At 39.7% G+C, this 12171-nt stretch overlaps 1 protein-coding gene across 1 annotated transcript in view; it reads right to left on the reverse strand.

Moving 5' to 3' along the window:
• The window catches only part of Galntl6 (polypeptide N-acetylgalactosaminyltransferase like 6), a 1053895-nt gene that overhangs the window by 104819 nt on the left and 936905 nt on the right, over window positions 1-12171 (reverse strand). The window contains exon 8 of the mRNA XM_021169756.2: window positions 5452-5569. Within this exon, the coding sequence (XP_021025415.2) occupies window positions 5452-5569 (118 nt within the window). The remainder of the gene's footprint in view (window positions 1-5451; window positions 5570-12171) is intronic.

Here is a 12171-nt window from a genome sequence, read left to right on the forward strand (position 1 = left end):
CCCACCTCTGACCACTGCTGGATTCCCGTGACTGCTCAGCATGTACCACATGCCCACCTCTGACCACTGCTGGATTCCCGTGACTGCTCAGCATGTACCACATGCCCACCTCTGAGCACTGCTGGATTCCCGTGACTGCTCAGCATGCGCTCCTTTCTTAAGCATGTGGTTGACGGTGGGATATCTGAGAGTCAGGAGGTTTTGTTTATTGTTGGCTTCATTTTGTTATTTTAAGTGACCTTTAAAATGACCATCGCTTTGCATCTTAAGACTGTAAAGCGACTGCAATTGTATAACATTCAATTATTAAGTTAGAAATACACTGAACAGGATATGTTCATGCCGTGTATGTGACACGTAAGAAAACTTTATATGTGGTTAATTCTGATGACCACTTTTGGCAGTGGAGTTCACATTAAATATACACAAGCGAACTGTGCGTTTGTTCTCGGGAAGTTCTGATATAAGGTCAAAGGCTGGCACATCTGAGTTGATGAGCCACCCTACGTGATTGCTGCTCCCCTGTTTCAGGAAAGAACCGATTGTTCTGGGCTCAGGGTTTTGTCCTACTAACTATACTTAATATTTCTTGAGTAGCCTTCACATTTCATAATAGTTAAACTTCTGTGTTACACTAAATCATAAGAAGAATGTCAAATCTCACATTTAACAAACATCCCATGGGAAGAACCTGTATTGTCTCCTAAAATTGGCCACAAGCCTTTTTTCCTTTTAAAAAAATTTCAGCTAAGAGAAAATAGGTTAATGATTTTTATGAACAAACCCAATTTTGAATCCTTGTTTGATATTAACTAGATAACGACTTGTCTCAACAATTATGAACTAAAGGGATTTTTTTCCTTTTTCTTTCTTTTAAAATCTCTCACTAGTGCTGAATGGAATAAGAAATTAAATCCAATGACCTTTAAGTGGCAACTCATTATTTTTTCTTGTTAAGGCACCAAATAGCAGTTATTATCACCACAGGAAGAAAAGAATGGTTAGAATTTTAGAGCACAGGTTGTTGAATACAGACTTTCATAAGTCTGTGAAGGGGCACAGAATAAATGAATATTGTCCTTAAAAGCCTCAGATGTGTCAGTCACTATATGGCTGAAGCATTTGTATGCTTCTATTTAACATATTTTTCATCTATTTGCTTATTTTTATAAAATCCCAGCAATGTTTTTTCTATTTAATATGCCAACATAGAAACCGCCATTTTACAAACCCCACAGGCTTACTTAAGGATTGCTTCTCTCATTGTTTCTTTAAGAAGGGCTACAGGACAATGACCTGGGGAGAGAGAAGTGGGAAGCACAGTATAGGAGAGGGAAATGATCCTGGGAGGGTGGAATGGCAGAAGGCTCCAGTAAGGTTCTGAGACACGCCCACAGTTTCTGGGACACGCCCACAGGTTCTGAGACACGCCCAGAGGCTCAGCACCAGCAAGGCTCTGAGACTGACCCGCTCACAGGCTCAGCATGGGAGGACAATATTTATCATGTGGTCTATCTGCTGGTCCATAACACTCATCCTGGCTTTGCCTCCTCCTCCTCATTTCCCGTGGCAACTACACATTGCATCCCTGGAACATTGCCTAGTGGAAATGAGATGCTCAACAAAAGCTGTTCGAAAAACGGACTAAATGCTGCCTTCTCTCCCTGGAAACTGACTCATGCTGGATGATTCTGAGCTTCACAGGGGTCCAGATCCAGGAGGGGAAAAACGTGACTGTTGAGTTCAATGCGGGCAGATCATTTCTTGTCCCTAGAAAACTCCCCCAAATTATACTGGCTGGCTTATACACTTTAACGTAAAACCTACTCACCTGCCAGACTCACAGTTTTTAGGAAAGGTACTTAGGGAGTTCTGTTTGACCAAAAACTCAGCCTTTCATGTGCGACAGAATTTTCTGGAAATATTTTCATTTGTCAATTTTCAGAAACTTTTGTGAAGTGCTTTTCATAGGTATCTGACAATGACCACTCACAGAAGTATTTTCAACGCTAATATTTAAGTTGCAACTTAGAGCAGTTTCTGTATTAAGGTGTAAAATGTCACTAACAGGCACCAATCAACCACCCTTGTTTCACAGATTTTAAATGGTGATCAGTTTGAACCTTATAATACTTTGCACTGAAAATTGATCACGACTTATAAAATATGTCCAAAAAATCAGATGTTTGATTTCCTTCTCTCTTTTTTATTGTGATTCACAGGGCTGTTTGTGTCTAATGTCTTTGATTGATTACTTTTGCACAAACTCTTGCTTCAGTGCATAGTCCTAAGAACCTGATCAAATTTATCTACCTCATAAATACTAACAGTGAGGGACAGGAACCCCAAGGTCAGCAAACAGGATCAAGAAGAATGAAGAGACATGTCGGAAATGGAACCCTGCTAAGACATAACTGTCACCAAAGAATCTATCATTCCAACCAAACAACCTAGGGCAATTCAGTCCTGAACTTACACTGTGGTTGCCATGGTTTTTAGATAAAGACGATAGGACTGCATTCCAATTATATCCTATACAATGACAGACAACTGAAACATTGGAAATGGGGTAATGAAGTCTTGGGTCATCCAGAAGAGATATGATAGGTACAAGTGACAGTGAATTGAGATGAAAGTTCTGTTTGCCTAAAAATGTACCTTTGTGATTAAGAATGCAAGCGTACAATCCAGAGTCTTCAGATTGTCAAGGGCAATCTTGCTTTATCATACAGCCTGTTACTCAAAGATGGGTATCTCTCGATTATTAGAAATTCTCTCAACCTTTTAAACTTCAGGCATTCACAAATTAAGAGAACATCACAGAATTGTCTTGAACTACAAAAGGTAAATGTATTCTTTCAAGCCTGGTTAAAATAACAAAGACAGCAATGCAGGGTTTTTATAAATATCATGGTTAAATACAATGTTCTATCTTAAAATGTTTTATCTATGCTTTGTGTATAGGTTAAAAGAACCGCAAGCTTCTAGGTAGCGCTCTTCTTTTCACCACCTAAGAGCTCTGGGATTACAGATAGACACCACTGCATCCTGCTTTTTTTTTTAATATTTATTTATTTATTTATTTATTTATTTATTTATTTATTAAATATGTTCCAGGGACTGATTCCAGGTCATTAGCTGCATCTGTGGGGGAACTCCTTAGGCAGGGGCCAACAGATTGACAGTTAACTTGAGAATGGGGGTGGTGAGAGCTAATTTTCAATAACTGTGACAAAATACCATGGCCAAGGCTATTTATTCAGGAAAACATTTAATTTGAGGCTCACAGTTCCAGAGGGTTACAGTCATGGCCCTCATAGTGGGGATCATGGCATGGGACAGGCAGGCAGGCAGGCAGGCTCTGGAACAGACAGTTTCCATTTAACCCACAAGCACAGGGGAGAAACTGTGTGGATTTTTTGAGCCTACAAAGCTGACACACCTCTTCCAACAAGACTGCACAGTCTAATCCTTTCCAAATGGTTCCACCAACTGGGGACCAAGTATTCAAACTGGGACGATTCTCATTTAAACTATCACAAGTGGTAATCCATTTCCTGTTTATTATATTCCCAGCAATGAGGCTGAAGTGGAGCATCTTAATCTCTAAGTGGCAATGGATAATTACTTCATTTTTAACAAACCGTAAATACAATCTCTGAAAGTATAGTCTACACTTAATCTTTAAAACCTAAAGAAAACCAGTCTAAAAATATTGTGAGTTTTTCCCATCTATTCAATGGAGAAATAACATAATGTTTTAAGGTTATTTTCTTTCCAATCAGCTAACCCAGAAGTATTCAGTCCAGCATTTGGCATAAAGCACTGAGAATGCAGTTATGCTGTTGTGTAATGATTGCTGCTGCATTAGCTTCTGCGTACCTACCTACCCCAACAAGACACATAGCAACTGCCCTAAGAGAAGGACCCAGAGACACTGGCAGATCCAAAGGCATAAAATAAAGCATCTGAAAAGGTAAGAAAAATATCTTAGCTGCAAAATTATGTGTTTGAATGGGTCAAAAATGCACTGAGAGGGCAAAGTTTAGGTGTCCCATAGCCTGCCATGACACCCCTGTGTTTTTGAAGATATTTACTGTGTGACTCCTGGAAGAAAGGAGAATGTTCTATTAATTAGTATGTAGTGTTACAGTCTCTTCAAAACCAGCCTGTTCTTACTCTTCATCGATTATAAAAAAGGTAGCTGGATCCTTAGGTTGGACTTGATGTTCAGGGTGTAGTTTTTGCAACAGGCACTGTTGGACTTTGCAACGGAAGCAGTCACCAAAGGCTGACTTACGTAGGAGGCTTACATACGACAACGTCACAAGACTCAGCATTTGCTTCTCTACAAACAGTGCTTAGGATGAGAGAAAAGAATGTTTCTTTTCTTTATAAGACTGAATTAGAAAATCATATTGACAGTTTGGAGTGTGAGTTCTCACACAGTTTATTTTACTTTAACTCTTTTTTTCATATGTTGTAAGTTGTCATTTATTTCAAAGTCATGAATCTGAAACTAAATCATCTATCTATCTATCTATCTATCTATCTATCTATCTATCTATCTATCTATCTATCTATCTATCCATCCATCCATCCATCCATCCATCCATCCATCCATCCATCTATCTATCTATCTATCTATCTATCTATCTATCTATCTATCTATCTATCTATCTCTCATATGTATTTAACAAAGCATAGCCCTTTAATTGATCACTAAGGCCAGAAGAGATATAAGCAATGCAAATTCAAAATAAGTACAAGAATTGCTTGTAGCTAACCTGCTGTGACTTGCTCACACCTGAAATCCTACCCTGCTCACATCTGAAATTCTAACCTGTTCACACCTGAAATCCTAACCTGTTCACACCAGAAATCCTAAACACATCATAGCGTGAGTCAGGCACGCTACTCTAGGTTTTGAGGCCAGACTGGTTTCTATAGTTTCAAGCCACCTTGACTACAGTTAAGAACCTGTCTCAAAAATAAAATTAAATTAAACAAAACACAAAAACCTTTTCTTGAACATAGCATTGATACTTTAAAATTAAATTTCTTATCAGTTCAAGGAGTTTTGCAATAACTGGGGTAAGACTAAAATCTCAGTTGCTGACTCTTGTCTGACCATGAAGGGCAGACTTCTACTGAACTGACCTCTGTCTCCTGCCTTCGTCTTTACTCTCCTGGCCTTTATGCTATAAGCACTCCAGGACGAATGCCTCTGCTGGGGGAGGAGTAGGTGTAGGTATGTACAATTGCTCACTTATAAATAGGAGTGTGAATGGCTTCCTTTTGCACTTATCACAGCTGTGTCTCACTATAACATTGGAAGGAATTAGCTTCTCTTGTAAAAGATCCCCTGGGAGTCATAGCTCCAACACAGATCACAAAGCGAGGTGACAAGTTCTATCAGAATGGCCTGTAAGGATGAGCTGGCTGTCTTACCTTAAAAGAGATTTCATACTGCTCTCCTCCCCAGATTTCCAAGCCTGGGTCATAGCCACCCAGTTCCCAAAACCACTTTCGATCCACTGCAAAGAGACCTCCAGCCATAACCGGAGACCTGGAAGACACAAGACAAACAACATTTAGAGGGCTATGAACACTAAACGCAGTAGTAGTTTGCTTTGAAACTCACAATCTCGTTTAGTGGTCAAATAATGACATTTTCCAGCATGGCTATCTATAAGGAAATGTAGAATTCTTATTGCAGTTCCTATTGAAGTGAATGTGGGAAAAGAAGCTATGCGAATATTAAAATTGCAATTCAGGTTCTGACACAGCAAAGGTCCTTTAGAATCACACTTGACCACCTGGCTATCACCGGAGAGAAATGCGTTAATATTAGCGACAAATCTATTGGAATATATTACTAATGTCTGATTTAATCTCTTACATGTATTCATTGGACATCTACCTACTATGTACAGTTCATGACTAATTTAGAGAGTAAGAAATAGGATAGAATAAAGTAAGACTTTTAAAACAAATTTTTGTTTCTGTGTGGGTGTAGCTATGTATGGGTATACACATGAGTGCAGGTGCGGGTAGAGTCCAGAAGAGGGAGTCAGTTGTCATGGTGCTGGAATTACAGATGGTTGTGAGTCTCCCAACAGGATTCTGAGAATTGAACTCTGGTCCTCTGGAAGAGTATATGGGCTCTGAACTGCTCACCCCGTTCTCTAGCCCTAAGATAAATAGTTTTGAGGGTGTAGATTTTGTGTAATTGGCAAGATCAAAGATCTAAAAGAAAGATTTATCTCTTGGTCCTAGGAAAGTGAACAGGGTATATACAGAGTCTCGTGTAACTTTTACATTTTGTTAAGAATACAGATTTTAGAGTCAGATGTCCCTTACTTTATTTCTCTTTCTGGCAGCCTGTTCCCACCCCCATTTTCTGCACACAGCATTTCAAAGTGGAATTATTGTTGTAGCTGGGGCAAAGTAAGACTATAGCTGGGTGCAGATGCCCAGTGGGCACATCACCATAGTTGTAACTTTTACTTCTGCAGGGCTGGGCTAAAGGTCACTAGCAGTTTTCAGTTTTAGAGCTATTGGGGAAAAGAAATCCCTCAATTAATTATTTAATTGTAAATAGGTTTATTGCAGGCAATAAAATAGGCACAAAAACTTGTATACAAATGATGTTGTGAAAAGTTTGAATAGTATATTTTAGGTTAACCTGTCTATAAATTAAATCCAAATGAATACACCAATTATTAAGAGTATTAAATTTATGAGAATAATTCTATATTTATTTGTTCTTGCTGTTCTATCAGTTTTTTTGCATCATGTTTTGTAGCCCTGTTAATAGAGCAGAAATATTTGGAATTTTGGGGCTTTTGATGAATTGCCTCATTATAACTAGGAAATGGGTTTTATTATTTCTCGTGATATTCTTTGCTCTGTCATCTATTCTGTGTCATTATAATAACAACTCTTGTTTCCTTGTGTTCTCCAGCTCTAGAATTTATAACCATTTGTATATTCATACTGAACACGGGTTTCCTGGTTGTTGATGTAGCTCAGTAGGTACAGTGATGGGTACAACACGCATGAAGTCTGGGGGGTAGATTCCAGGTGCCATCTTTAATCAGGGATTGGGAGGTAGAGACAGAAGGGTCAGTTCCTGGTCATGTTTATCTGTCTAATGAATGTAGGCCAGCTTGGCCTACACAAGACCCTTTCCTCTCTGTCTCCTGCAAAAGTGGGTTTCTTATAAGATATATATACATACACATACATAGCTATACACACACAAACAATATATATATATATATATATATATATATATATATATATATATATATATATATATATCCTGCTTTATAATTGGGTCATTTAGATTCTTTTATTTAAAAAGATTGATGTTACATTTAAACTTATCATCTCCCGTGTTTTCTATTTGTGTCAAGTATGTTTCTCTTCCCTTCATTCATCTTTAAAAATTTTTTTTATTCTTTCATACATTAAGTCCTGAGTACAGTTTCCCCTGCCTTCCCTCCTCCCAGCCTCTCCCCACCCACTCACTGCATCCCCTTCCTCCTCTCTTCCCCAAATCCATCACCACTATCTGCCCACCCAACCTCCCCACCCCACCTTCTGCCTCCCCTCAGAAAAGAGCAGCCCTCCCTGGGACATCAACTGAATGTGGCTTAACAATCTAGAATACCAACGGACACATACTGTCACACCAAGGCTGTACAAGGTAGTGGGCAAAGGGTCCTTGATGATTAATTAAAGTTTTGGATAGCAGCTTTCCATTTTCCTTTCTCTAGCTTTTGGAATTAGTTACATTTCACTACCTGCCATGCATTGTACATTGTAATGCTCGTATTTTAGAGTAATTATGCCTTGAGAGCACTTAAATAATACCATTTCATCATAAACAAGGCACACATACATAAATAACATAGAGAAAATGTACACATAAATGAATACACATGAAATAATATTAGGAGTAGTATTTCTGTATTCTGTTGGGCTTAAATAGTTCCAGAGAAAATCTAGCATTGTGATTTGTCTCTAGACCGGAGTCTGGATTGAACTTCAGACCCAAAGGACTCAGTTCTGGGCAATGTTACACTGGAGCCAAAAGAAGTGAGCTAGGTACATCCTGCTTTATTAAACAGTAAAGCATGGAGTGTGTCATTCTGTCTTCTTTCCAGGAAAAGCGGCCAAGAGTAGTCAACATTTTCTTCTGCCCTTTTAATTCCATCTTATGTAAGAACTGGTCTCCCAGAACTCCCTGATGGTCCCATTCTCCAGGTTTGCATCCGGCTTTCTTTCTGTTCATTTCTCCCAAACCTTCTTTATGTTTTTTTTCCCTGGGAATGTGAAGGTACGGCTGGTGGCTCTGTCCCTGTGACACATGGATGCTGCTTACAAGAACCATTCGCAACATCACCAGTCAGTCCTCCAGCTTTGCAATTAAAAACATTTGTCATCCCCGGGGTGACTGCTAAAACTAACGGGGCCATGAGGATTCCTTAGTTTTCAGGCTGTAGAAATATGTGACTTTTCTGCATACTTAATGGAAGTGAATTTTCTATTTCATAACAACGTGATTGAGCCATGTAATAAATATGCTTTGCTTTTTACATATGGTTAAATAGCTTCCCTTCTCCACAGCAATTTTTTATGCTCCAAATTTGGTTCACTCTTAAATTAGTGAGGCTATCATGTAGACGTTTGCTGGCACAATTCTTTATTTGGTAGCAATGACAAAAATCTGTGTTCTCATTTGCAAATGCACATTTCAAAGCATGTGGTTAGTTTTCCCTTCTAAACTAGGACATTGTCTGAGTTCTATCTCCATCCTGTAACCCTCACAGCATTCTGAGGAGCTGCCAACCTGCCTAGTCTTCCATATTTAATGAATTGAGTCTTTAATTCATATATTTAAAAAATGGTGGAAGTTTAATTGAAGCATGCTTTCTCTAGGGTATTTTTATTTTTAAAAGCTCCTGTTTCAAATTTTCAGGCACACAGAGTATGGTTTCATTAACACGTGTCAAATAGCTTTTTGGATTAGAGAAATGAAAGCACACAAAATACTGTAAAATAAATCTGCGAGAAAAATGTTTTAAAATACATGAACAATTAAAATTTAGGTCCAGTGATGTGAAGGGAAAGTCACTTTGGCCTCTTAGGAAATAAACAGGCTTTCAGCCCTCTCTTCATTCAGTGGATCCAGTGAAACATCTGGACATGTGGGCTGAACTGTGAATTTTATCAGAAATGAAATGACAGTTTCCCTCAGGACTCCACCAGGCTGAGTCCATCCAAAGAAAGGCAGCCCATACGATTTTCAATCACACAGCCAGCAACTTTTAGTTGATCTGCGATGCAGAACTCTAAGAAGAAGAAGAAGGAGGAGGAGGAGGAGGAGGAGGAGGAGGGAAAGGGGAAGGGGGAGGAGAAAGGAGAAGGAGAAGGGGAAGGAGAAGGAGAAGGAGAAGGAGAAGGAGAAGGAGAAGGAGAAGGAGAAGGAGAAGGAGAAGGAGAAGGAAGGAGAAGAATAAGAAGAAGGAGGAGGAGGAGGAGGAGGAGGAGGAGGAGAAGAAGGAGAAGAAGAAGAAGAAGAAGAAGAAGAAGAAGAAGAAGAAGAAGAAGAAGAAGAAGAAGAAGAAGAAGAAGAAGAAGAAGCAGCAGCAGCAATAGTTATTATCTCAACAAGAGTTCAGATGTGGAACAAACTATTTAAAATGCTAAAGGGCCTTTAAGATAGATCACCTTTTAAATTCAGATTTTGAGAAATTTCTGGGTGTGTGGGACACAGTCTATTTTGTGTAACTTAACTCTGTACAGTGAAAGGAGATAGCAAAAGGAGGGCAGAAGAATGTTATCACCCTCCAGTTATGCGAGGAGGCAGCCACTCCAGGGGCAAAGAGCACAACAAGCTGGGGCTTAGAGAGAGAGAGGCCTTTTAGAAGGGTCAAGGTGTATGCCGGGAACACGCATGACAGTGATGATCCCATACATTTGTGCTTCCATAGGACAGTTTCAATGGCAGCATTAAGGGAAGTGGCCTGGATATCACGGTAACTGAAAGGGTAGTAAGGGAGGAAGTTTAGCAATGGAAGCTCATGCTTATATTGTTCTGGGCTCAACTCTCTGAGCAAATCCAGACACCAAGAAATATTATCTTAGCATTACAGTACTTCTTGTTTCTACCACTAGGAGGCACCAAATAGCCATTTACAACACACACACACACACACACACACACACACACACACACACACACAGAGAGAGAGAGAGAGAGAGAGAGAGAGAGAGAGAGAGAGAGAGAGAGAGAGAGAGAGAGAGAGAGAGAGAGAGAGAGAGAGAGAGAGAGAGAGAGAGAGAGTGAAAGAGAGACAGACAGACAGTGAGACAGAAAGAGAGAGACAGAGAGACAGAGAAAGAGAGAGACAGAGAGAGACAGAGAGAGACAGAGAGAGACAAACAGAGACAGAGACAGAGAGAGAGGGAGACATTAAAATATGCATCAGACATGTATTCTGCTTTCCTTCTGAGAGGTTCCAGTAACTTGGATTGGATCTTAGGAATGAGGGGTTCTGTGATTTATCAAGTAGAAGGGTGGACTTCAGAAGTGATCCGATTGACAAGATGAACATCTCAGGTTTCTCAAAGTTTGTATTTGATGGACCCTGATGGGAGGTGGTAACAGTAATGCCTCACTGAATCATGGCTTCCTTTATTCAGTCCACGTATGGTACATCCTCATCCTGACCTGCTTGACCAGGTATCTTGGTTTTCCAATATTGACAAGAGGAAGCATAGGCACCGTGGATTGTTTGCTCCTCCTGTTGTGGAAGCCTGGGACCCTGTGAAGAAACTTGTGCTGCACTGTCAGAGACCAATGGCCCCACTGGACAATCAGTACCAATGGCCATGAGTAGAAGACTGTTGAGATTACCTCAGTTTATCCAGCTCTACTTTGGGCTACATGAATGACCACAGGCACGAACCAACCAATTCTGCTTCTTTGATTCATACTGGCTGCTTTCTGTGGTTGAACTTTCTGTGGTTGAACTGACACATGAATTGCTAACTAAGTAGGAGTCAGTCGTGCTACTTAGGAGAAGCCAACAGAACAAGTTGAGTTGTGTCTAACTTATGACCTACGGACGTGTGAACCAACACAACAGTGACTCTCAGCCACTGGTTACAGGGGTATGTGGTCATGCCAGCATAGAGAGCACTTGGCACTTACTTTGAGATTCAAGCTTTTAAGGAATGTATTAGGGGTTGTATTATGTAACCAGTGAGTGAGGCTACAAAAGGCAGTACTTTCATTTGCTGCTTCATTTCTGTGACACAATCTTCTTATTTTTATTTTCTTTATGTATTCTCTTTGTGTGTGTGTGTGTGTGTGTGTGTGTGTGTGTGTGAGAGAGAGAGAGAGAGAGAGAGAGAGAGAGAGAGAGAGAGAGAGAGGGAGGGAGAGAGAGAGAGTGCTTGTGTGGAGGTAATTGGATAATTTGAAAAAACTGGTTTTCTCTTTCCACCATGTTGATTCTGAAGAGCTGACATCAATTTTCAAGCTTTGTAGCAAGCATCTTTGCACATTGAGCCATCTCACTGGCCCAGGATTATTTTCAAAGTTGTGTCCACATATCTGGGGGTGTAGTGCCATGTAGAGCTGAATTGCAGAGCTACTCAAGATCAAAATGAAAGGCTTTCTTTTTATGGGAGAGGTTTTTTCCTTTCTTTCTTTCTAAATTTACAAATGTAAACATTAGGGCTAGAAGCGTTAGTAGGAAAGGAATATGGCCAACTGGTCATCTGAAACAGGTGGCAGAGTTAAAACCATTTAGCTTTTGGATAAGATGAGGAGGAAGACAGAAGCAGAAACTCATGGTATCTATCTTTACAATGATGTATCATGATTTATCAGTTTGCTCCTATTACACACACAGAGACATATTATGTTATAATTTCAAAAGCTTTGTAAGATTTCATATGCTTTTTGAGATTTACCTCATATTTATAACAGTAGAAACTCCTGTGAGTGGGTACCAAGTGTTTCTAGAAGAAATCATGTACACTTTAAATAGTGTTTAAACCAACTAACACAGTCTGATGGGCCTGGCCTGATGTTTCCAAACTGCTTAGAAGCTCCTGGATCCGTCTTTGGTAGTTAGGCCCAAGCTTTAA

This window comes from Mus caroli, chromosome 8 (genome assembly GCF_900094665.2).
Source record: "Mus caroli chromosome 8, CAROLI_EIJ_v1.1, whole genome shotgun sequence".
NCBI classification, from domain to species: domain Eukaryota; kingdom Metazoa; phylum Chordata; class Mammalia; order Rodentia; family Muridae; genus Mus; species Mus caroli.